At 38.1% G+C, this 24,540-nt stretch overlaps 4 protein-coding genes across 4 annotated transcripts in view; 2 read left to right on the forward strand and 2 right to left on the reverse strand.

The window, feature by feature from the left end:
• LOC107749849 (synaptotagmin-15-like) overlaps nucleotides 1-1,586 on the reverse strand; it is a 5,402-nt gene extending 3,816 nt beyond the window's left edge. The window contains 3 exon segments of the mRNA XM_016565046.1: nucleotides 721-762; nucleotides 1,235-1,412; nucleotides 1,444-1,586. Of these exon segments, the coding sequence (XP_016420532.1) occupies nucleotides 721-762; nucleotides 1,235-1,412; nucleotides 1,444-1,471 (248 nt within the window). The 5' untranslated portion in view covers nucleotides 1,472-1,586.
• A 4,000-nt stretch (nucleotides 1,587-5,586) lies between these two features.
• On the forward strand, nucleotides 5,587-9,114 carry LOC107749862 (uncharacterized). The gene is made up of 2 exons (XM_016565070.1): nucleotides 5,587-5,735; nucleotides 7,695-9,114. Exons 1-2 carry the CDS (start codon nucleotides 5,587-5,589, stop codon nucleotides 9,112-9,114), a joined length of 1,569 nt encoding a protein of 522 aa, XP_016420556.1.
• Nucleotides 9,115-12,449: 3,335 nt separating this feature from the next.
• LOC107749850 (elastase-1) lies at nucleotides 12,450-15,233 on the forward strand. The gene is made up of 6 exons (XM_016565047.1): nucleotides 12,450-12,579; nucleotides 12,820-12,929; nucleotides 13,012-13,106; nucleotides 13,286-13,566; nucleotides 13,870-14,033; nucleotides 14,119-15,233. The coding sequence occupies exons 1-6, from the start codon at nucleotides 12,459-12,461 to the stop codon at nucleotides 14,296-14,298; spliced, it is 951 nt and encodes a 316-aa protein (XP_016420533.1). The 5' UTR covers nucleotides 12,450-12,458; the 3' UTR covers nucleotides 14,299-15,233.
• A 431-nt stretch (nucleotides 15,234-15,664) lies between these two features.
• LOC107749852 (mitochondrial import inner membrane translocase subunit Tim23) lies at nucleotides 15,665-18,540 on the reverse strand. Its single transcript, XM_016565050.1, has 7 exons — nucleotides 18,130-18,540; nucleotides 17,941-17,999; nucleotides 17,322-17,415; nucleotides 17,154-17,238; nucleotides 16,487-16,545; nucleotides 16,264-16,374; nucleotides 15,665-16,148 (listed from the first exon to the last, which is right to left on the reverse strand). Exons 1-7 carry the CDS (start codon nucleotides 18,233-18,235, stop codon nucleotides 16,036-16,038), a joined length of 627 nt encoding a protein of 208 aa, XP_016420536.1. The 5' UTR covers nucleotides 18,236-18,540; the 3' UTR covers nucleotides 15,665-16,035.
• Nucleotides 18,541-24,540: the final 6,000 nt, after the last annotated feature.

Below are 24,540 nucleotides of genomic sequence, written 5' to 3' on the forward strand. Positions count from 1 at the left end.
TTTTAATTAAGTAAAATGTGTGACATCTAGCATCTCTCTTATGACGTGAAGAATTGGTTACAAAAACCTGTTGAAGGATGAAGACATGAAGGACATGAAGGATTGGCTACAAAAACCTGTACTGCTAAAGAAAATGTATTCATGCTCACAAAACGTTATTATAATCCCTGTGACAACTAGTACCAGTCTCCCTTACATTACTGCAAAAAAAAAAAAAATCCCAAGAGCTTGGATGGGATGTATTTATTCAATTTAATATTTAAGATAGTAATATAAATTAATAATAATAATTAGGAATAGAAATGTACTTGTGATATACAAATAAATATGATCAATGAATAAACAATGAAATAAATAAATATAATAAACAGATATAAAAATTAACATTTTAATTAAGTAAAATGTGTGACATCTAGCATCTCTCTTATGACGTGAAGAATTGGTTACAAAAACCTGTTGAAGGATGAAGACATGAAGGACATGAAGGATTGGCTACAAAAACCTGTACTGCTAAAGAAAATGTATTCATGCTCACAAAACGTTATTATAATCCCTGTGACAACTAGTACCAGTCTCCCTTACATTACTGCAAAAAAAAAAAAAATCCCAAGAGCTTGGATGGGATGTATTTATTCAATTTGTTTCACCTTACATTGCAGTGATACGGTATACATCTTGTATATTATTGCCATTTCTAGACGAGCAACAACTGTTATTTACCCATAGCTGCTGCTCTGTGATGTCTGAAGCACTGGTAAATAAATAAATATAATAAACAGATATAAAAATTAACATTTTAATTAAGTAAAATGTGTGACATCTAGCATCTCTCTTATGACGTGAAGGATTGGCTACAAAAACCTGTACTGCTAAAGAAAATGTATTCATGCTCACAAAACGTTATTATAATCCCTGTGACAACTAGTACCAGTCTCCCTTACATTACTGCAAAAAAAAAAAAAATCCCAAGAGCTTGGATGGGATGTATTTATTCAATTTGTTTCACCTTCACATTTTTACTTTATTAAAATGTGATTTTTAAAAATATTTATTTATTCTATTTAATTTTATATTTTAATATTATTTATTTACTTATTATGCTTATTTACAGGTGTCACACATTTCACATGATTAAAATGTGAATTTTTATATCTATTTATTCTATTTATATTTATTTATTTTGTTATATTTTATATTATATTTATTTATTATCATGTTTATTTACATTTTCTTACAAATAAAGATTGTGGGGGTGGCAGGTATCAGTCCCCTGTAGAGCGCTTGAGTTAGTCTCTTCCTCCACAGTAGACACACTGATAGGCCAAACAGCAGCAGGAACAGAAATGCTGCAGACAATCCACAAGCCAGCGCTACAAGTGGATCTAATGGCACAGACACAAATCAAAATCAGCGGCCAGTAACCCTCCCCTCTCACTCAGTGTATCATACAACAGAGAACATGGCTTTGCATTAACTAAAGCTGCTGTGTGACACCATTGAACAGTCTCTTTCTCTCATGCTTTTTAAATAGACGTGTCAGCTGTCTTGTGTTAACACACTTTAGTGGAGACCTGCATGTAAGAGGTGGAGCACATTGTGTTTTTGCTGCTCAAGAAACATAGCATTTCTAGAGCAACAAAAACAACCTGTTTTCTCCTGTATAGGGGATTTACTGCAGCCACCTGGAGGAATACAGTGCGAGTGAACCAGAACTTCCTAACAGGTATTGTAGTTCATTTAATACAGCTCATAGTTCAGAAATTTAAAGTCAAATTTACATAAACTCTTCAAAATTATATATTATATAATAATATACTAAATATTATATATCTCTTTAAGACTTGCAGTGCTTAGGCCATTTAATCAAGGATTTGTACACTAATTAAATGTAAGCAAACAAGCTTAACATTATAGTATTATTTTATGAAAAAATATATATAATATGCATATGTATGTGTGTGTGTGGGCATCAGAAAAACTACACACTCACATATACAGTATATGTACTGTATGTGTGTGTGTGTGTGTGTGTGGTTTTTCTGATTTTATGAAAAAAAATGTAATTTTAACACTTTAAACACACACACACACACACAAATATATCATATAGTATATTTTTTAAAAATCTGAAAAGAATTCTATAATGTTAAGCTAGTTTGCTTACTTTTACATGTAATTAATGTACAGATCCATGTTTAAATATGAGATACTCAGGCCCATGTCGTTCCAAATCTGTATGACTTTCTTTCTTCTGTGAAACATAATAGATTATATTTTGACAAATGTCTTTATATATTTTTTTGTCTATACACTGGTCAGTGGGCTCTGATGTTGTTTTGGACCCCACTGACTTTCATTGTAGGACAATTCCATTCTTTCAAATATCTATTTAAAATATATTTTTATTTTTTGTGCTCAAATGATGACAGAATTTTAATTTTTGGGTGAACTGTCCTTTTAAATAAGTTTTTGACATGCACAATGGTTTCTCAGATGGTAACTACTGGTATCTGTAAGCTAAAAGGGAAAACTTGTATGCATTTAAGCATCTTTATTAGCATTCTCTCATAATTGTGCATTCTAAGGGCACTTTGCCTCACTGGTCAATAATTGTTCAATTGCACATGAAGATTATTAGTGTACAGGGTCACTCAACTGCTCAGCAGTGTCTAATAGCATACCACATTAGCACGCACAGAAATACATGTCGCTATGACAGCACTAGACCCTCATGTCTGGTAAAGAAAGCTTTGGTGCAACTAACACACATAGTACATAATAATGTGTCTGGCACAACTTATTTTAAGTCGCATTAGATGATCAAATATTTGCAGCCTGGTAAAACAGACAATGTCGTCTGTTTGTCTTAAAGATCCACTATCACATAATAATATATCTGTGTAAAACAGGTCTCAAGTATAGTTTGTACAACAGCTTCCAATAATCCTCTACTCACCAGCCATGGATGGCCACAGCTAACTCCTAACTGAATAAAGTCTCTCTTTCTCTCCAGTAGAGCCAGTGTGAATCGCCAATCACCGGTATCTCATTTTGCCCAGAGGCTGTCTCATGGGCTCTCTTCCTGATGTCTCATTGAGAGTAAGCAGTGTCTTCTGTCAGCCCGGTCACCCTACAGCGGGGTACTACAGCCCCCCTGAGGCTTCCCAGGTTAGTTAATCAACACCGTAAACTGGCTCAAGCAAGTGAGCGATATGAGCTCTGCCAGTTGCAGTATTTATATCCAAACAAACACAAAACCTTGATTCAGTCCAGTGAGCAAACTGTGACTATTTACAGGCAATTAGCAAGTTAAAAGGACTTCTTGATAAAAGTGGTAATTGCTGAAAGCTAATCTGAAATGTTTAATTTAACAATGGATGTTACTTCTGTAATATGATTTGATCTCAGTGAATCAGCCACCACAGGGCTCACAGACTGTGGTTTAATAACTACAGACTGAATGTTATGGTGTCTGCAGCAGCTTAGTTTGCATTCACTAAGCGTTAATGAATAACTCTTGGAGAACAGGGGAAGTTTATCAAGGCTGTAATCAGGCAACACGTCTGCTGTTCCCACAATACCTCTAAATGTGGTTAACTTGCATTGAGTTTCTAGACATTTGATTGCAAATGTTAGTTACTTACTGTAAACTCATCCTCAGACACTGTAGCAGAAACCTAAGTGAACCAAGTAAAGTCCAATAAAATTTAATGTGTCAAAGTAACTAATGTTGGATTTTGTCTGGCAAGAGCTAGCTAGCAACAGTGCATGTTAGCACCTTAAAGGGGTCCTATTATGCTCTTTTACAAAGTCTTGATTTTGTTTTGGGGGTGTACTAGAACATGCTCTCATGCAGTTAGCTATCCCAGTGTGTTGTGATTGGCGAACAGCTTAGACGCTGTTTCAGTACTGCCACGCCCCTTGCCAATGGCCATAGCCATATCAATTTGAGCCAGATTCAGACCCCGAGAATATTAAACAAGAGGATCAAATAAGTGCATATGTATTATGTTTATTGTTCTTTAGTTCTAACATTATAACATTGCAGTGAAACTGTTACACAGTTGAATTTATTTATACCATAGTCCAGTGTTTCCCACGGGCTTTCCCGCTATGTGTGGCGGCATATATATGCAAATTCATTCTCTGCCAGCAGGAGGCGCTGTTGGAGTGGTAGCAATCGAGGTTTCCCTGGTAACGGCTGTACACAGGGCAGTGCTCTGCTCACAAACGCGGCTTTATCAGACATTACATGCAAGATGAAATGAAAATTACATCCAGTTTTCTGAAGACAGTGGTTTCCTTCAGAAATACAGTGATATAAAAACACCCAGAAGCACTGACAGAAGCAGAATTGCTTAACAATCCAAAGGGGATTTCATTTAAAGAAATGTGTAAATCATTCTCATTTGGATGCTGCACAAATCTAAAGCCCTTACTGATTCATTTCTGCATGACTACAGTGTTGTAGACCCAAACATTATATGAAATTGTTTGATTTTATCACTTTCTACCACCTATCTGAAATACAATTATTCTTTAAGAAAGAAATGCAGTCATAGAATAACCATATAAAGCTACAGTAGCACACACACACACACACGCACACACACACACACACAGGTTTGTTTTTGTGAAAAGTGGGGACATCCCATAGGCGTAATGGTTTTTCTGCTGTACAGACCATATATTCTATTGCTCTACACCAACCCTACCCCTAAACCTATCCCTCACAGGAAACTTTGTGCTATTTCAGATTTTCAATACACTCCATTCTGTGTGATTTATATGCGCTTTGAAAAGTGGGGACATGGGGTAATGTCCTGAAAAGTCACCTTCTCCTTGTAATACCTATGTCATACCCTTGTCATTATACAAATTTATGTCCTCATTTGTCACAAAAACGCGCGCGCACACACACACACAATTAATTTATATTAAATAGATAGATAGATAGATAGATAGATAGATAGATAACCTCAGCATGTTTATACACAAAACAACATGTCAGGATTTTGCCTTTGCTTAACCTCTGAACCTGAATTATTATGGAACAGGTAACCTGTGAGTTTGAAATGCCATATGGAGGTGAATAAGAAAAATGAGTCACAGACATATATCATAATGGTTTCCCGGCACCACAAGCCCTTCTTTCAAAAAGACTGTTTTCATTGTTCCCATGACAACTTTAAAAAAAAAAAAAAGACATGAAGAAAATTCATTGGTCTCCTATTGAGCATGGCTGTTTCTATAGCAACAGGAAGAGAGAGAATGGATGAGTAAACGGCAGGAGCTACGAGTGTGTGAGAATGAACATGTGTGCGTAAGAAATATAGACAAGAGTATTTATTGTATTAATTTGGAAGGATAACAGATTTATTTTTGTGACATATCAATATTATCTACCTGTTCTTCCTCTAAATCCCAACCTTCACCCCATACACACACTTTCACACAATTGTGCCCCCTCCATTGGGCATATAGCGCTTCTTGCCTTCCCACCATTTCTGTCTGTGTGTCTTTGCACCTCCTCCCCCCTCCATTGTGGATTTCCTCTCAGAGAGGGAGCGTGTGGTGTGTAATCAGATGACAACGACTGATAATCCAGCAATACACTTATACTGTCCTGTTCACTTAGAGCGGAGCGAGAGAGCAAGAGTGGAGGAGAGGAAAGAAGTGAAGGAGGCGGGAGCCGTCTGGGCAGAGGGGAAGGAGACGAGAGGAGGAAGTGGGAGGTATGTACGTGTGCATGTGTGTGCATGGAGGGAGGGAGGTTGTTGACTTACCTGTGGCCATGAGGGAAACCACAGCTGTGTCTTCATAAAGCAAGTGCTGCTCAATGTGAAAAGAAATGGTAAAACGAAGCTTTAAAAAAGAGAATTGAAGATGACAAGGAAGGAAAGACAAAGGGTGACACAAGGCCTTGACTGGACCATGTATGTTTGCTAGTAAAAACCAAAAGGTGAGATTTTTCTTGTTTGATTTTCTTGTAGGGGATGAGAGTTTCACTGGAGTGTTTATATTTACGTGTGTGTGTGTGTGTCACAGTCTGGCGCTAGTACAGGTGTATGGTTGTCTACAAGGATGGAGGTTAGACTGTGGGTTTAGGTGGAAGAACACCTTGTCTGTTATTTTTAGATTCAGTGGGAAGATAAGTATCTTGTTTTCCCATGATAACTGTGGAGAGATAACATCTGCCATTCTGCTAGAGTTTCGGTCATTTGTACAGGTTATTTTCGAGATTTTTATTATTTTGAAACATTCACGAAATGATGTACTTCTCAGTATTAAATATTGTTAAATAGCTGTAAATAAAACTAGTTGAAAACTTATTTCACAGTAGTGCTACCCTGCAGATTCAAAAAAAGTGCTTATGCAGGCTTATTTTTAATGTTTTATAATTTTATGATAATATATTTTTTGCTGATTTTTTGCAGCCTATGTGATGGATGATGAACACTGGCTTTGACACACATGGGCTTTCGATTTGCTGTTCCCATGGAACCAAACACCTTTTCTTGAGAACATGAGAACAATTATAGGCCGTGCAAAAGTCTATTACACACTTAGGTAGATGAAAGCATAGTCAAATTCACTACAACATTACAACAAACACACAAGGGTTCAGAAATTTGTAGAACTTTTTGAATGTTGCGTGTTCCAATTCTGCAGAAATCTGCTGTGCTTTCTTCAGAGTTCTGCATATGCAGATTCTGTGTGGGCAGCCTTGGAAGTTTATATTATTTTTATGGTATGATTCAACAAGTAGTCACAGGGACGTAAACAGATGGTGATGGCCTAATGATTAAGAATCCGAGCAGATAACACAAAGGTTGCAAGGTTTACTCCTGTCCTGTCAGTTCTGAAATGCCAGTGTCTTTGAGGCACTTAACCTCTAGTTGCTTCACAGGTAATATTGCTTCACTTAGTCCACTGCAAGTTGCTTTAAAAAGGCACCTTGATGGCAAGTAACCACTACTTGAAGTGTGCCTTGAATAACTGTACAGATCAGAGTGTGAGTGTGCTGTAGTTTGGAGTCAGCAGTATGTGTGTGTTGACAGTAGGGAGTGACAGACCCAAAAGTGTCTCCCAAAAAATCTGCTGGAGTGGCTGAAGTGTGATGTAAACATGAACAGGCCTGACACACATTCACTCATTGCTCTCAAGAGTTCCTAAAAATGAGAAACACACTCTTACAGTCATGATTTGCACCTTAAAGTATGGCACAGTTTGTAAATTTAAACCTACAGTCCTTATGGGACCATGTGGAGTGGAATCAGCCACCTGTGCTGGAGCACCATGTGGATTAATGTCCTGAGAGGAGCTGACATACCCATGTTGTAGCTAATGATCTGAAGACTGAAGTTGGGCTTATCCGTCTGTAATCTGGTCAATCATTCAAGGGAGATATTCCTAGGGATCTCCCTGTCCTATTCACTTTAATCTATGTGCAGTAAGGACAAAATAAATCTCAGCTTTATCTATCGTAAAAGTAAAGGTTTAAGGGTCTTTCAGATTCATCAGATTTAATGGATTGCCTAGTAGACAACTAAAGAGAGGAAGAATTGGTGTGCCGTTTTATCTTGAGAAACTTATAATTGTTTAAAATATATAGTGTGAATAATTAAGTTTTAAATATGAATTATATACTTTTCATAATTAGTTTATAATTGTATGTCCTTCTTTACCAGTAGATATTTCACTATGGAGGAAGGACAACGACCTACATCTGAGATCTACCTCCCAAGCATCAGTCTTGGATCTGTGGACGCTGAAACAGTGCAGGACCATGAGCTGCCAATTATTTCTTTATCCAAAAGCTCGACAGAAATGGTGAGTGGACCTCCTCAACGAAGGGAGCTGGCATGGTACAGTCAGAACTTGCGTAAGAGTGTAAGCAGTGCAGCATGTACTCAAAGGCCTATCAGTCTGGGTGGACCATCGACGGGAGTCCCTGTGAACATTTGTGACCATGAACAGGGGAGCATGTGCAGTGGCAACAGCACCCCTGAGACTGTAATCTGGCATGGAGGAACTGCAAGATCCTGGAGCTTCATGGAGGACTCACCCAGAAGGACTCTAACGCAAGATCCACTCCTGGGGCAAAATCAGGTCCATAGTGGTGTGAAGTGTGTGCCACACGCACCATCCACAAATAAGGATTTAAGGATGAAGGGTCTGGTGTGCAGAGAGGGATGTTGTCGATGTTGCGGACCTGCAGAGAACCTGACAGGATGCAGCTGTTGCAGAGTGCCTTGTAGAATGAGTTCTTCGCGTCTTAGCAACAACTTCACACCACAGGGAGCAAATACAGAAGACCATGCTCAGAGCAACTGCGAAAGCCATCATTTAACTGCATGCCATAGATCTACCTTTTCTGGACACATGATAAGCACTGCCTGTTTGAGGAATACTTGCAGTGTTGTTCCATGCCCTGGACATTTGATATCACGGCCACCTTGTGCAGGAAGCCCTTGTGCAGGACAAAGATCACTGCTCCATTCAGGCTTGCTCGGTTTTCCACCACTTGTGTCCTCAGTCAGCGAGACCAGACTTGACAGCCGGAGTACAGGCCATTGCTGTGGATCCGAGTTAAGAGGGCAGAATTCTTCCTGCCTTAGACTAGACAGAACAGGCCAGACTGGCTTTAACAGGGCAGTCAAAGATGCCACTACTATGACATCTGACCATGAGCTCAGAGATGTTGGTGTGCAGACTGTGTCTGATCCCCTTGCTTCCCCTCTTTCTCACGTATTACCTGAAATTAGTTTGAGAGTGGATCCTACCTTGGACGCACCTTTGACCATGGAACACATGTGTTACAGGACCCCTGTGAAGGAGGTGGAATGGGATGCTGAGGGTATGACCTGGGAGGTGTATGGTGCAGCTGTGGACCCTGAAGAGCTTGGCCTAGCAATCCAAAGGCATCTGGAAGTTCAGATCAAAGAGACTGCAGCTGCTGCAGCTGCAGCTGCGGCTGCTCAAATGGAAGACTCCACGGACAATGTCAGCAGCCTGGCACTGCAGCCCAGGCAACGGAAGAAGAGCGAAGGCATTATAAGAACACTGCGCAGTTCAGCGTGTTGCTCTAACCCCAGTACTGTGGGAGACTGAAGTAATCAGTGAAGGACCGGAGCTTGTCTTTTCAGTATGTGGATGCCTAGAAAAGGTAAAACAGAAAGGTACAGGCTTTTGCTGGAAGGTGGAAATGGATTGAGAATAGCCCGTGGCATATATATTTATTTAGCTAAAGCAAATTTTCCTTCAAATAATATCTCTAAATATTCCAAAGCCTTGTCCGTTTAGTTGAAGCTATTAAAGCTCCACTATTGGATCAGTAGAGCAGTGATGTTTGGAGTTACATTGCAAGCTAGCGTTGCATTGAGCTACCATGCAAAGTTTACATATAATGGTGTGTTTCTACCTACCTTCACACATGGCCTTGTCCCTGTCTTGACCTCCAATTTATCTTTTAGATGCCCCTTTTGGCTCGAAATACCAAAATGATGATTTTGGTAAGCACTGAGTATTATCTTTTTTTTTTTTTTATGCTAATTATAGGCTAAAAATGTCTGGTTGCACTAGTTGGATTTTGTCAAGCAAACAACAGATTACTGAACATTAGCTAGGGATACATTAAAATTAGAGGAACTCTTGGACACCCCGAAGGGCTCCCTGGAGCAGATCTGAAGGCTAGTTCTAGTTAGTCTACGCGCTAGCCCTCAAATCATGATGGATTTAGATTTCTTTGTTTTCTGTTCTCACAGATTCATGATGTTAAACCCTTTGTAGTCAATGACAATCCAACAGCATTAAATGGCAGAAATTTCAGCTTAATTTTTTGTCAGTTATTTCTTGCCAGATTCTATGGATAGAATTCTATAGAAACATAATTTACAAACAACTATCAACTTACAACCATTTATGTTGTTACTGAATTCACTGATCTTGATGCAAATGGTGATTGGTCCAGTGATGGTTTTGCCTGGTGGATTAGAGTGGGCTCAAGGCCAAAATCAATCCACAGAGCTAAAAAAATATGAATGCTCATGAGGTCTGTGGGTGTGTAAAGCTAGGTTCTTATCAGGCCTACTGATGATTAGCAAATATAGATTCAAGGTCAATGTTCCTGCACTTATATAGTACATTATGAGCTAAAACTAAGCCCCAGTCTTGGTTCTATGCTCAGGGACAATCTCAATCAATTCAAAAAGAAAAACATGTACACTTTGATTCTGGTGCCAAAATCTGACCTGAAAAAAAAAAAAGCATAATCTCACCACTATTTTCACATCACAACTTAATTATGGAGAATATTTTGTGTTTGCATTCTTTCTGTTCAGAAACAGTGTGAGGACAAAGATAATTATGGTCATTTTCACATCATTTTACATATTCATAAATCTTTTTTGTTATATAATATCATTAATGTTTATAGTTTGTTCATTATAATGTTAAAATATTAAAGTTAAAATGTTTCATATGACATTCAGTGTAAGAGTTTGATTTTTTAAATATATATCATAATCACATGTGCTATATCACGACTATATCTTATACAGAATCAGTCATGGTTTTGTGAAAGTTATGGATTGTATTTAGAGCAATCTCAATAATGTTTAGATTATATTCATTTAAATAGCATGACACTTATTGTAGGTAAGTAAATGTGTATACAGAATCTCTGACCAAATCAACAGTATACTGTGCTGCACAAACTGCTTTTGTTTTCTTTGCCAAAGCAATCTGATTTATTTTTTGGACCACAGCATTGTGATTTAAAATAATATAGATATTACTGGATCAACACCTTACAGTATGATGAAAACAAGCTTTATGTAAGCTTTCTACAGAAAAAAACGTACACTAATGTGTTCTAATATTGAGAATACTGAATGTCTTGAAATGTATGAGCAACAATAAAGCGTTTGGTAAACAATGTTCTGTGTCTGTTCTTTTAAAACAGTACAGTAAGTGTTGTTTATGTTAGAATAATTTGCCCAAAGACAATGGGATTTCTCACTGGCTCACTCAGTGTTGCCAATTTAGCAATTTTGTTGCTAGATTTAGCAACTTTTCAGACTACCCTAGCAACTTTTTCTTCCAAAAGCACCTAGCAACAAATTTAGCTATTTTTTATTTATTTATTTGGCAACATTTAGCAACTTTTAGCAACAAATCAACCTTCCTTTAGCAACTTCCCCTGAAAATTAGTTGGCAACACTGGGCTCACTGGCAATGACATTTCTCTTTGTTTGTGAAGAACACTGACAAAAAGTGGGGCATGAGAACATGTCAGAAGTTCCTGCTAAACTTGGTGAACTGTGTTCCAGTAGATTGCCCTGGACATTTCCATGGCTCTTTCATTGTAATTTTGACCAATTGGTTGAGCAGGCACATCCCCTGTTATTGACTGCCCCTGAACAGGTGCTCCCTTCTGTTTTGTTTTCCTTGCTGTACCGTATTTCACAGTTTGGAGTAAATACAACAGGTGAGCAGGGACACATCATAAACTAACATAATAAAACTCCCTTCAGTCTGAATATAGTCAAATGCATATAGTAATTAATATCTCAGCATCTCCTGTCTTAAAATCTGCTCCACCAGAACAAAAAACTTAAGTAGGTTTCACAGGCCCTGTTGCATCTTTGTATTCTGGTTCTTATGCCCTCTGCTGGTAACATGAGAAACATATTCACACTACTATCAAATCACACAAACTATAATATAAAAACCTTTCCTGTCTTGTACTCAAAGAAGTTTAGCTAAAGCTCTGAGTAAGAATAACTGTAAAACCTATTATGAAAATGAAGTGGTGTGTAGGCCTAGTAGTTTAATATAGAGTTGAAAAGTTACATGCGTATCTGCAAGGTACAAGCTATGAACAATAACCATTGTGCCCTTGATCAAGGCTCTTATCGCCACATTGCTCCAAGGGGATTGTTGCTGTAATGAGTGGACTGTAAGTCACTTAATGAGTATTGAGATAAATGAGTGCTTACTAAAAACAGGTTCTGCTAATCTTTAATGAAATGAATATATAAACGACACAGTTCAGTCATGATCCTGTTAATTATTTATCAGGGTTTTCCAAGGTATAACTTGGGTTCTGAAAGGTTTCGGAAAGCAATAGAAGGTCAGCACCTCTCCGCGTCCAAACAGCTATTAGCATGGCGTGACTATAAGGAGGTTACTGGCAATCTATTCTGGGCACTGTTTTGCAAAGTGGCAAGGGACGGGCTGTAGCTGAAAGTGCTGATGGGACTCCCATGATCCCATGGGGCCAGCTTGTTCCGAAAACCCCCAGCTAACCTACCAGAACAATCCAGGATTGGGAGGGGTATTGTCAAAGTGCTTTGTCCCAATGACAGAGGCGTGGAGTGCACAAAGGATGGGCCCTGCACCAGGCACGGTATAAATGGGTCATCTCCAATGCGCAACACATTTTACTGTAGATCATGGCAGTAAGAAGCCCATTTTGTCCACTGTTGCTAATGCTGCTGGGTCTGGCGTTGGACAGAGCCTCCACCCATGCATTCAACCCTAGTCGCCTTCAACAGCACAAAGTCCTCTTCCTCGGTGAGAAACTAAATGAAAGCTGACCATTGACATCTTTCAAGTGCATTACAAGTGTTGAAAAACTGTATTTACACTTATTTCTATGTCCTTCTCAAAGATCCAAATATGGATTTCCTTTCCTTCTTTCCTCTCCTGGTACAACACCTTTCATTTGCTTCCTCACAAATCCTGTGTACCTTGTGTTTGCTTGTCTTCATGGGACTTTAACTGACATTGACTTAAGTGTTGTTCTGTCCTTAGACTGGCCGAAGGACTGTGGCCTGGCTCATTTCAAACCGAACACTGTGGAGCGTATCGTGTCAGGCAACGAAGCAAGACCCCACTCCTGGCCGTGGCAGGTCTCACTGCAGGTAAATTCCACTTGAAATGACACAGCATTACTCGAGGTACAACAAAAGAAGAAGTCACTTAAGCTTGTATCTATTTTTATAGGTTCGTCCTAGAGGCAGTAAACATTATGTTCATGTGTGTGGAGGGACTCTGATCCATAAGAACTGGGTTCTTACTGCTGCTCACTGCTTTCAGAAGTAAGCCAAATCATCCATTTACCCCAGTAGAGGCAGAACTTGCTTGAATTTATGCAGGGCAATGTTCTTGGTTGTTTTCCCCTGACGACGGCTCTGCCTAAGAGTCATTAGGTGCTCAAAGGCCTAATCAGCTGATCACAGTGTGTTAAGTTCCTATCTTTGTGCTCTTCACTGCCCAGGGGAAAAGCAGAGGATGCTAGTAGCTGGCGTATCGTTTTGGGTAAGCATCAACTGAAAAGAGCAGAGTCCGCTGAGCGTATTTTCCTAGTGAAGAGGATCTACAGGCATGAGCACTTCCGTTATCCAGCCCACAGTGAGCTGGACTATGACATCGCATTGGTTAAAGCTGCCACAGACATTCAGACCAGTAACGTCATCCGCTATGCCTGCCTGCCGCGCAAGCAGATCAACCTTAAACCAGGGCACTACTGTTGGGTGACTGGCTGGGGGGACACACGAGGTAAAAACTGCATTATACGCCTTTGACCTTCATGTAGTAAAATAAGAACTTTTTGTGAAAGTTGGGCCTTGAAATATGATGGCTGGATAATTTATGAAATCATCAGCTCATAGATAAAATGTAGAGTGTACAGTAACACCGTACCCCACTGCAGTTTCTACAATATAACCTAGTTTATTTTACGTCCCTGAGGCAAAAACAAAGTACTTTAACGTTTTGTTGATATCATTGAATTTACAAAGGGAGGTGATCCACTTATCTAGAATATGGCTTTGGCATCTCTTCTTCCTCTGTAAATCTTAGGTGGGAAAGAAAATGTGTCACTTGCTGAGGCTCTGAACCAAGCTCAGCTCCCAGTCATTGACTATAAGACCTGTCGGCAGAAGAAGTTCTGGGGTGACCGTGTGAGAGACTCCATGATTTGTGCTGGGTTCCGAGATACAGAGGGGACCCCAGCCGCATGCCAGGTGAGAAAAGTTTTATGGGAAAATTCATCAAGGTGCCCCATCTTTAGCTCTATTCATACCTTCTGTGTGGCTCTTCTTCTTATAGGGTGACTCTGGTGGCCCTCTGCTGTGCCAGGTGGGGCGTGACCACTGGGAGGTCCACGGCATTGTGAGCTTTGGTCCTATCGGATGCATGGTGGAGAACAAGCCCAGTGTCTTCACTCGCACCACAGCCTACATCCCATGGATAGAGGCCACACGCATCAGGGACTTCTTCTTGCACTAAATTCCAACCTCAAAGAATTCCTTGCCCATATTTGTAGGCAAAGGAAGAGTCGTAATAGCAACAGATTTAGTGCCATGTCCCGGGTCTGGGTCTGGCCCATGAAACTGCTCATCCATTTGTGGTCTGTGCGCTGGGAGCTGGTGTACAGCATCACAAACACCAACCACCAGGTTAGGGTAGTTTGCACCGGCTTGTGGATTGTTTCACCGCTATGCATGTGACATGGGCTTCGCTGTAGTACCCCAACTGCAAAGTTTTAACTGCTTTTAGCTAAATCACATTCGGCAAGCCAAGAAACATCTGTAAAATAAGTCCTGGCTATTCAGCATTGCATTACACTCATCAGTTCAGTTGGCCTCGTTTTTTTTCTGTAAGGACTGGCACATACATTTGCCCTATCACAGGCAGTCCAACATTCAGTTCTTAAGGTGCTCTGACGGTCAGCATCAAGAAGAGACTTTCTCCCTTAAGAACAGTCTAACTGCAGTGGTTTTCACTGAACAGTGCAGATAATTTCCACACAGGATGGAAATTTATCCTTTATATTTTACACTTTAAGCCGCTCTAAGGAATTTATCCATATAATTTCTATAAATTCCTTCATTTTAATCTGTATGATCAGTATTTTGATAGGGAGTTTTAATTATTGTATCATTTAATCTATGCATCTATGGCTCACAATTATTCAAACTACATGGAGAGTTTGGGATAGTGGTATAATACTGCTCAAATAATAGGATGAGTAACCAATGATTATTCTGGTTGAGGTATATCACTGAAAGGAATTTTTAAAATGCTTTCACTCTGAAAAACATGACCATGTGTGCATATCGTTACATGGACATGCATTCTGGATTATAATTATCATTCATCTGTACTCATTGACTGTTGAAATCAAGGTTGATCTGCTTACAAATAAATAATTTATAAAAACTTTATTTGCAAACTTTTTTAAATGTCTTGGAATCTGAACATGGTTAAATTATTTTAAGTTTTTTAATTTAATTTTATTTAGAGCTACGTGAATACAGGATGGTGTAGTGCTTAATCGTCTAACTCAGTGGTTCCCAACCCTGGTCTTGGAGGCACCCCAACACTGCACATTTTGCATGTCTCCTTTCTCTGACGCACCAATTTCAGATCTTGAAGTCTCTACTAATGAGCTGATGACCTGAATCAGGTGTGTTTGATTAAGGAGACATGCAAAACGTGCAGTGTTGGGGTGCCTCCAGGACCAGGGTTGGGAACCACTGATCTAACTCCCAGTACGAAAGACTGACCATTCATGCCCAGCAAACACAAATTTTGTATTACACAACTCACTTATTTTTATATCCCTACACAAAGCAAATGAAGAGTCTCAAAAAGTGGAAACTTGTATTTTATCATTGATGGTTTCCGAGAGGATGTAGCCAGTTTAGTCAGCACTGACAAAATGCATCAATCCACAACGAGATCAGGAAAAAACTCATGATTAAAGGATACAGAGTTCCTGTTACTTACACCAACAAAGACATGTACATGAATGACTGAGATGTTACCAGCGAACACACCTGAAGGCAGTCTGGCTCTTCCATTTAAATATGAAATTTAATGTAACTCTGAAGAAGTCTGTACACGTGTGATGGTCCATGGGTTTCATAAAGAAGAAATGGGTGCATTTCCAAAAGGGGGTCATAAAAACTAAGAATGGGCTCAGAGTCAAAATAAGTCCATGGTTTGAGCTCTCAGTCATCCTCAGTAATGTGAAGGCGATGTCCCCTTCAGGTGATCCCAGTTGTTGTAAAGAGCATACAGCCCTGACATGGCTAAACCAATGAGACCTCCTCTGGCAGCTCCTTTGAGTCCAGCTGAACAAAATAAATATAAATTTATATAAATAAAAACAATAAACATTATGTTCATTTGATTAAATCAGTGATAGCCATGATATTTAGCACTAAAGTCAATGTCACTTTTCCTCACCTGTGGATTTAAAAAGCATCCCTGTTAATGTTCCAGCTGCCACTGTGTTGAGATCATCCTCTGCGCCCCTGGCCTTCTCAATAGCCACACCAAACACACTATACAAAAGAGCTATTGAGAAAGAGAAACCAACATTGTATTATGCACGAGTCTCTTCAATTAATTACAAAGCAGTTTGTGATATTCTTTTACACAAGCTGTTTGAATTCAATGCATTTCTTACCCACAGATCCTAGTGTGTTCGCCCATGACGCGCCATGTCTTGTGACCATGTTCAAAATTCTGACAGAACATAACAAAGGTCAGTATTACAGTAGAATTATGGGTAATAAACAATGGATAAACGGTTTAAGTCAATATAACTTAAAAATTGTAGTGATGCACCAAAAAAAGTTTTTATGGAAACACCAAGTGTTTAAAGTTTTAATTTAACCAACAACCAAAAAAACCCCTGCTCTTCAGAGTGTTGTGTTCACAGGTGATAAACCAGTCGTAATAAAGTTTTCAGCAAGGTGCCGCCTCTTTAGACAAACAAATTGTACTTATCAATACTCTAGCATCATTTTTGGTCATGGTGAAGTTTACCTGTTGTAGCTTATCCACAATGTGTGTGAAAAGCAGATGCTGACACAGTCAAAACGTATCATTGCAGAAGCACTAATTAACAAAAAGTGCCCGGTCAATGATTTCGGATGAATATTTTTAGTTGCTGAAATTTTGGTGTGTCACTAGTAATAAGTGTTCTCTGCATTGCAGCAAACTTGTTAGAAATAAGCTGCATCACATCAACATTATACCAGCGACTGATATTCGAAAAGATCCTAACTGAATTTTCTATACGGTAACTTAAATAATTTCTAATCAAAGTTTACAAAGGAGCAGACACTTACTGTACGTTTCTGGGTTTTGACCACGGCATGCCTCTAGTTTCTGTCAGGCCCATACGGAGACCATTAAGTGTCCCAAAAGCAGTGCCTTTAAAGAAACAAACAACAGTTAAAACGGGTGATGATTAAAGACAAAGGATTGATCAAAGACTGCAAAGTGACAGGCCTCACCTGTTATACAGCATCCCCCGATGGTGAAGAAGGCCAGCTCAAAGCGACCACGGGTTTTATTTGCCCCGGTTGGCAAGATAAACTCCTCTGTGTCCTAAAAGAGCAAGACAAGCAACAAAATGGTATCTTAAATGTAAAGGATTTTTGTATTACTATAATTCCAATATCATAATTTTTTGTAATAGCTTGTATAAACAAGTGAACACAATATAATCACACTAGCATACATTAGGGCATGGGTCAACTAATAAATGCAGATTTTAATAAAAAGTTAAAAACATATTCTCAGGAAAACTGATATTTTACAAAAAAAAGTCAGGTATTATAAAAATGTGCAATTTATTAATTATAGTTGGTGGCCAAAACAATATTCTGATTTTTTTTTTTTTTTGCATGTTACCATTGCTGTTTAATTAATTGTTTGGGGTTTCATAATTAATTTAGCATTTCTTTTTTGCCATTAATTAGCCTACAGCAAGTTCATATTGTGACAGCTTACCCCTTATTTCAGTCAATTACGCCTCTAACATGTGTTTGACTTTGTCAGTTAATTTCTCATTTCTACAACGGAAACCTTTAAATAGGTCTGAAATGTAACTACGGACTTACAGAAACTCACCTGTAAAAGGTAACGAGGGTCAACATTGAGGTAGGGTGAGAGAGGGCTCATACCAGTCACTGAAAATGAAAGATAACTTCTCATTATACATTATCAAAAATTAATAGATACTCAAAGTAACTAATCAGACCATAATGTGAATCAGACTGTTACAGTAAGTACACATTAGCCTCACACTGTAGCACTTACATGGTACTCCTGCGAGCTCAGTATTTGAATACTCAGGGGTTCCACCACCGAACAGGCTCCCGAGTCCCCCTTTAAATCCTCCTGATGCCGGTGTGTTATTATCCATGTCTTCAGAGATGATACAGAGAAAACAGACTCGATGATCAGACTTCTTCTTTACCGACCAACGTAAAAATGATGGACGTTAACGACACCAAACGATTTGCTTTATCGACAGTGTTGTGTTGTGTTGTATACCGTCTGTTGAAAATCCTACACAGATGTCACTGCGCTGAGTTGTCAATTGTTGATGTTTGATAATTAGACCGTTTTCAGGCTCTGACCGAGCGATTCCGTATCTCTGACCTCCACATGCTGCCTTGCCATAAAGTGAAAGGACGCCGCTGACGTAACACTGCCGTAAAATTACTCGCGTGATTGCTGAAGATTTCATTAATCAGTCATGTATACATGTATTACATTATAATATTAACAAATATTAGTTTGCTAAAATGAAATATGTTATATCGATATGAAAAGTATGCAATATCGTCCTGAGGCTATTGGTGTTTGAGACATAGATATGTATACATATCTATGGTTTGAGAGATTTCAACGGTCCTTACAGTTGATTACATGACATTTTGCGACCGTCCGTGTTTTGTTGCGAAAGGGAGATTTATTTTATTTTTATCTATTTATTTATATATATTTTTTCAGGACAAGAAAAAGATATACAAACTTAAGTAACATTCATGATAGTAGCACAATAAATTAAAACAGATAAAGAAAAAACGTTATGGGAGTAAAATTAAAGTAAACATGTTGCTGTCAGAGGTCTGTACTTGCTGTATCAGAAATACATTTTAATGTTAATATGAAGTGAGTTTTTATGAGAAAAAAATAGGCAACAACAGAAGACAACAGAAGAGCAACAACTAAAAACTTAAAACTATAATTACAGTAAATTATACAGGGACGTTTCACAGTAGAGGGCTTTTGAAATAATTTCTAATAATAATAAAATATAACTATATTAAATAATTACAGTAAATTATACAGAAACGTTTCACAGTAGAGGGCTTTTAAAATAATTCTAATAATAATAAATAAAATATAAATATATTAAATTAAAATAATAATGAAATAATATTATTATTACTATGTATGTATGTATGTACATATAAATTAATTAATTAATATATATATGTACATACATAAATTAATATAATCCAATTCTGGTGTTATGATATCCTGTTTATTATTTACAGCTACTTTGGTATGTGATGTTAATTTTACGGGTAAATTATTTCATTTAAATGATTCAGTTTGAATTATTTATACTGTATGTTGGATATGGTTGGAGAAGAAAACGCTCGCATAAAGTAACAAAATTCCCTGAATCTCTGACACCAGTGATGACGCTTTCCCACTAGATGGAAGACGAGGACAAGTTTCAAAAGGTTTCTGGTGGACTATTTTGACTTTTTTTTTTCCCTTAAACAGTTGGTTAGGGTTTTTCTTCTTCTTTTCAACTGATTTGTTTGTTTGGGTGGGGGAAAAGATCTACCTCACACCGAATCGTGTGCCACAATAAAGCATGTCCCGTGATGCATTCTTGAAAGCACAAATGGTTGTTTAGCACCATAAAGGTTGTGTTCTGATCCTCCTAGCTCATATGAGATTTAAGAGGAATTCGCCGTGTGGGAGGATTCTGAAGCAGAATTCTATCACCATAGCTAATTTTTTTCTGTCTCTTTCTATTCCACCCCTTGAGGTGGAGCAATAACGTTTGCCATTGTTGTCATTCTGTGAGCTCAGACTTCCTGGCATCCACACTAAATTACCCAGGGCTTTCTGTGGGAGCAGAAATGGCTCACTGTTCCCCAACAAAAAGACCATTCACAGTCAGTGGAAGGCCTCCTATAGACAGCCCACAGTGCTGAAGAGAACCAGAGGCAGCCGAATAGAGACAGGCACCCCGAGGAACGCTGGGAAATGACCGTAATGTCATAATGGATTCATCTCACAAAATATCTTTTAAAAATAAGCATTTATGTTTTATCATGACGCTTTGTTGTCAGCATTATATTGAGAGTTTTGTGCCAAAATTTCAACACAACAACGTTGAGCACACACAATAAACTCCACAAGGACTCCAAGGGGGGGGGTGTTACCATGGAGATATAAAAGCTGCTCAGAGCCTCTGCTCCTTAAACTAGTTTTGAGGAGATGAGAGGGGAGGACAAGAGGGGGTGGGGCTTCAAAGGGGTCCTCTGAAACCTTTCAGATGAAGACTTTAAAGCCATCATGCTTTTTTCTCATAAAGAGTAAACAACAAGCATAGCACATATTGTTGCTTGCTGTTCAAATTCATACAAATCATACATAGGATAGGCCTGTGTGTGTTTGTGTGTGTACTCTACTTATCATAAGTTAGTTTAGAATAATTAATTTTTTAATGTTTTTTGAAAGAAGTCTTATATGCTCATCAGGGCTGCATTTATTTGATCAAAAACAGTAAAGCAGTAATATTGTGAAATATTTTTGTGGAAACCGTGATACATTTTTCAGGATTTTTTTAAGGACATTAAGAAATTGTATTCATCAAGGATACAAAAATATTAAGCAGCAAAAACTGTGTTCAACATTAATAATAATATTTAATGATTCTTGAGCACCAAATCAGCATATTAGAATGATTTCTGAAGGACTGGACTAATGGAGACTTAAAATAGAAAACAATTATTTTAATTTGTAATAATATTTCACAATATTACTGTTTTCACTATATTTTTGATCAAATAATTGCAGCCTTGGTGAGCATAAGAGACTTCTTTCAAAAACATTAAAAAGTCTTAATTATTATAAACATGTACTAGTAAATATATACACAGTAACTATAAAATATATTTTATTAACAGAAACTGAGTGTCGATATAGATAAATTAATTCCTTTTTTTATTTCAGAAGTTTCAAGTAGAAGACTTTAAAGCCATTACGTTTTTCACAAGCATCACAAGCATGGCACACACTGTTGCTGTTTGAGATTCATACAGCACATGTAAAAATAAAATCACCTATTACTGGATGGATCATTGACTTCATTGACACATCTAGTGGCATTTTGAAGTGAAGTTCTCGGCACTTAATCCTAAATTTATTTAAAGGGGTCATCGGATGCAAAATTCACTTTTCAAGTTGTTTGAACATAAATGTAAGAATTCGCATCACGTGAAGACGTGTAGAAGACCAGTAGTGACCAGTAGAAGAAGATCGATACGTCACTGCGTGACCTCTCTGTACAGAAATTCAAAAATGGAGGAAGCGCTAATTTTAGCGTTGTTCGTTATTTTATATTTATATTTTCAGAATAATTTTAAAATTAATTTTGCACACCTCAAGAACTTATAAAATGACCTATTTAAGAGGGAAAAACCTACAGCACATAAAAATGTAATATATATATATGTACAGTCAAACCAAAATTTATTCAGACAACTTGAACATTTCATTAATTAATACAGTTTTAAAAAATGGTAATAAAATATGACAGAGCCGAAAGTACTCCTTGTGGCGATCCTCATCCAGCCGAAGCTCCTGAATTAAAGAATGGAACTCTCCCCGCTCATTCCGAGTCCGTAGAATAGGGTGAACCCACAGCCTTCTCCTTTCCAGACGCTTTCGACGTCGTCGCAAAAGACACAGTACAAGCACATCGGAATCCATGTTGTGATAACTGAGGGGAAACCTTGGCGTGTGATGTCATATCCTGTTCCCGGCCATATTCGCAGCGGTGTCCGAAAAAATTTTGCACGTTCAAAGTCTAGTGTGACCGCCCCTTAACATTGAGAAATTTTAACCAAAGTATGTTATAGACTTTTAATTAAGACCCTAAAGAATCATATCAACTTGTGCAAAATGAGCATCCGATGACCCCTTTAAGGCACGAACAGTACCAAACAGTGTTCTACTTTGTTATGCTTTCATGTTACGGTCAAATGTAACTTGACAGGCTCCTGGAAAACACTGAAGATTCACTGTGCTAGCTTTTTCATACAAACAAGAGTTCAACAGAATCACCTGTTTTAAAGCCTCTGGAAACTTGGTTTCCACCCAAACTCAACAGCTCCCCCTTAATGTGGATTTGTTTCGTTAAAGCCCAGCTGACACTCGCAACAGATTTACGTAAGCCTTATAATATCCCAGATACAAAGTAAAATCCAAGAGCCATAGTTGTACCCTTGGCTTAGCTCTTGTCATTTCAAGCTCTCCGTCATTCTCTGGCAGTGCTTTAGGACATTGGCTTGGCTGTGAATGTTCTCCACTGTGGCCTGCCAAGTTCTGCTGTCCTCTCCCACCAGTCTGGGCAGTGTCCAGCGTTGTGGAGCCAGTGTGGGGGGCCAGGACTGAGCCAGACCCCAGGCCCCATCCTCTGAGAGCAGACAGGAAGGGCGGGGGACCCCACAGAACGAGAGGAAGAGGAATGGGGACACCAACGGAAGACAGAGAACCATCCTACAAGTTCAAACACACCATGTGTGTGTCTGAAGTAAACTCGTTTCCTGTACATCTTTACTTGGAAAACCTATTGGATGTAACCGAAGCGAAGCAGCACCCTACTGTGTGACTCCGCTGTGGCATGACATCTGTGTCATCCTGTTTAATTTGCTGCGTCCTTTATAAGCACCCCACCATCACCACCTCTAATATTTCTCAGATCTTTAGCTATGAATAGAAACAATTACACAAGCTTGGTAAACAGCGATGACTTCCTCTCTTACATAAACATTGATGAATGTGTCTGTGGAAACGGTTCTTTAACAGAGCAAAAGGAAGTGTTCCTTGAGATTTGTTCTGTCCAAGCCCTTTTGGGAGGACATTCCCCACCCTCTCCATATCCTCATGCTGGACATGTCTTTGTGGTCATTGTTTAAGATCAAGTGTGGTTTGTTTCCTAGAAGACCCTCACTTGTGCCAACACTCCCCTTGCTTCAACAGAACTGAGGGAAGCTGATGAAACCATTGATTTCAAATGTTCAAACACAATCATGCAAAGCTAAATGGGATGGGTGTGAGTCGAATGTTGATAAACAATGACAAAATTAATGATAAAAAATCTGAATATTTATGTACAATGTTTGTATATATTAATTTATATATTTAATATAAACTTATTTTAAAATATACAATTATTATTATTATTATTATTAACAGGAACTGTGCGGGTTAATATATGAATTAATTCACCACAATACATTTTGTGATTCCAATTTCAAGAACTGTATGTTTTTCCGTAAAAACAATATATATTGCGGGTATAAATGATTGAATTATTGTGTTAATTTATACATTTATTCTATTATTGTATAAATAATTGTATATTCATTTTCAGTTTAAATCTTGATTGTAATATATTATATAAAATATATACTTAATTTATTATTAATAAAAAACTTTTTAGTAATCCTGCAGCCCCCTTAGAATTATACAGAGGCCCCCTAGTTGGTTCCAGTCCCATGGTTAAGAACCACTAGTCTAAGTGATTGAAAGGGTATAATATTAAGTATTAATTAAAAAAAAATAATTGGTAACTTCATTCTTATTGCTGTCTGATTTATTGGCAAACAGCATTTAAATAATTTTTAATATTGACTACCTGGGATTGGATGAGTGTCAATATTGACAACGACCCCTGCTGACTAATTTTGTTTCAATAATATTAATAATTAATATTAATATTTCAAATAGCTACTAAAACTGACAAAACTTTAAACCATAGCAACTTCTTTAGCTGAAATAAGGCTAAAAAAATTTTTTTTTCAATAAAATGTATAATTTTTGTCCTTACTTGTATATTTGTATAGTTGTATTTTATATTATATTTTAATCTGTATTTATTTGTATTTTTACATTCCATTAGTGTTTAGTGTTATCTGTATGCACCTGTAAGGGTCTGAGAGTAACGCAATTTCAATTCTCTGTATGTGCTGTACATGTGGCAGAATTGACAATAAAGCAGACTTTGACTTTGACTTTTGACTGTAGTACAGTGTCTGACAGATACTACGTATAAGTTTCCTAGGAAGGAGGGTGGAGTGTTTCAGAGAGGGTGTGTGGTTGAAGCTAGCAAAATGGTGGCTAATATCACACCACCTTTAACTGAAATCCTTACCGTTTTTCCTACAGCCGCCATATTGAGTAGCATTGCGATTTTTTTTTTATTCAGTTTTCTACAAGGAGTCTGTCACCTCTTCCTTAAACTGTCTGGGTTTAGCTTACTATTGGCATCCAATAAGATCCGTAGATTGACAAGGAAGGAAGGAGGGAAGCAAAGGGTTCTATTTTCATTTGGTAAGTTGGGACAGAGAGTTCTGCGTTTGTGGGCATAAAGGTTGTAAAGTTCATTGCAGCCTCTGAGGGGGAAGTCAG

This window comes from Sinocyclocheilus rhinocerous, unplaced genomic scaffold (assembly GCF_001515625.1).
Source record: "Sinocyclocheilus rhinocerous isolate Xijiao unplaced genomic scaffold, SAMN03320098_v1.1 scaffold31, whole genome shotgun sequence".
Taxonomy (NCBI): domain Eukaryota; kingdom Metazoa; phylum Chordata; class Actinopteri; order Cypriniformes; family Cyprinidae; genus Sinocyclocheilus; species Sinocyclocheilus rhinocerous.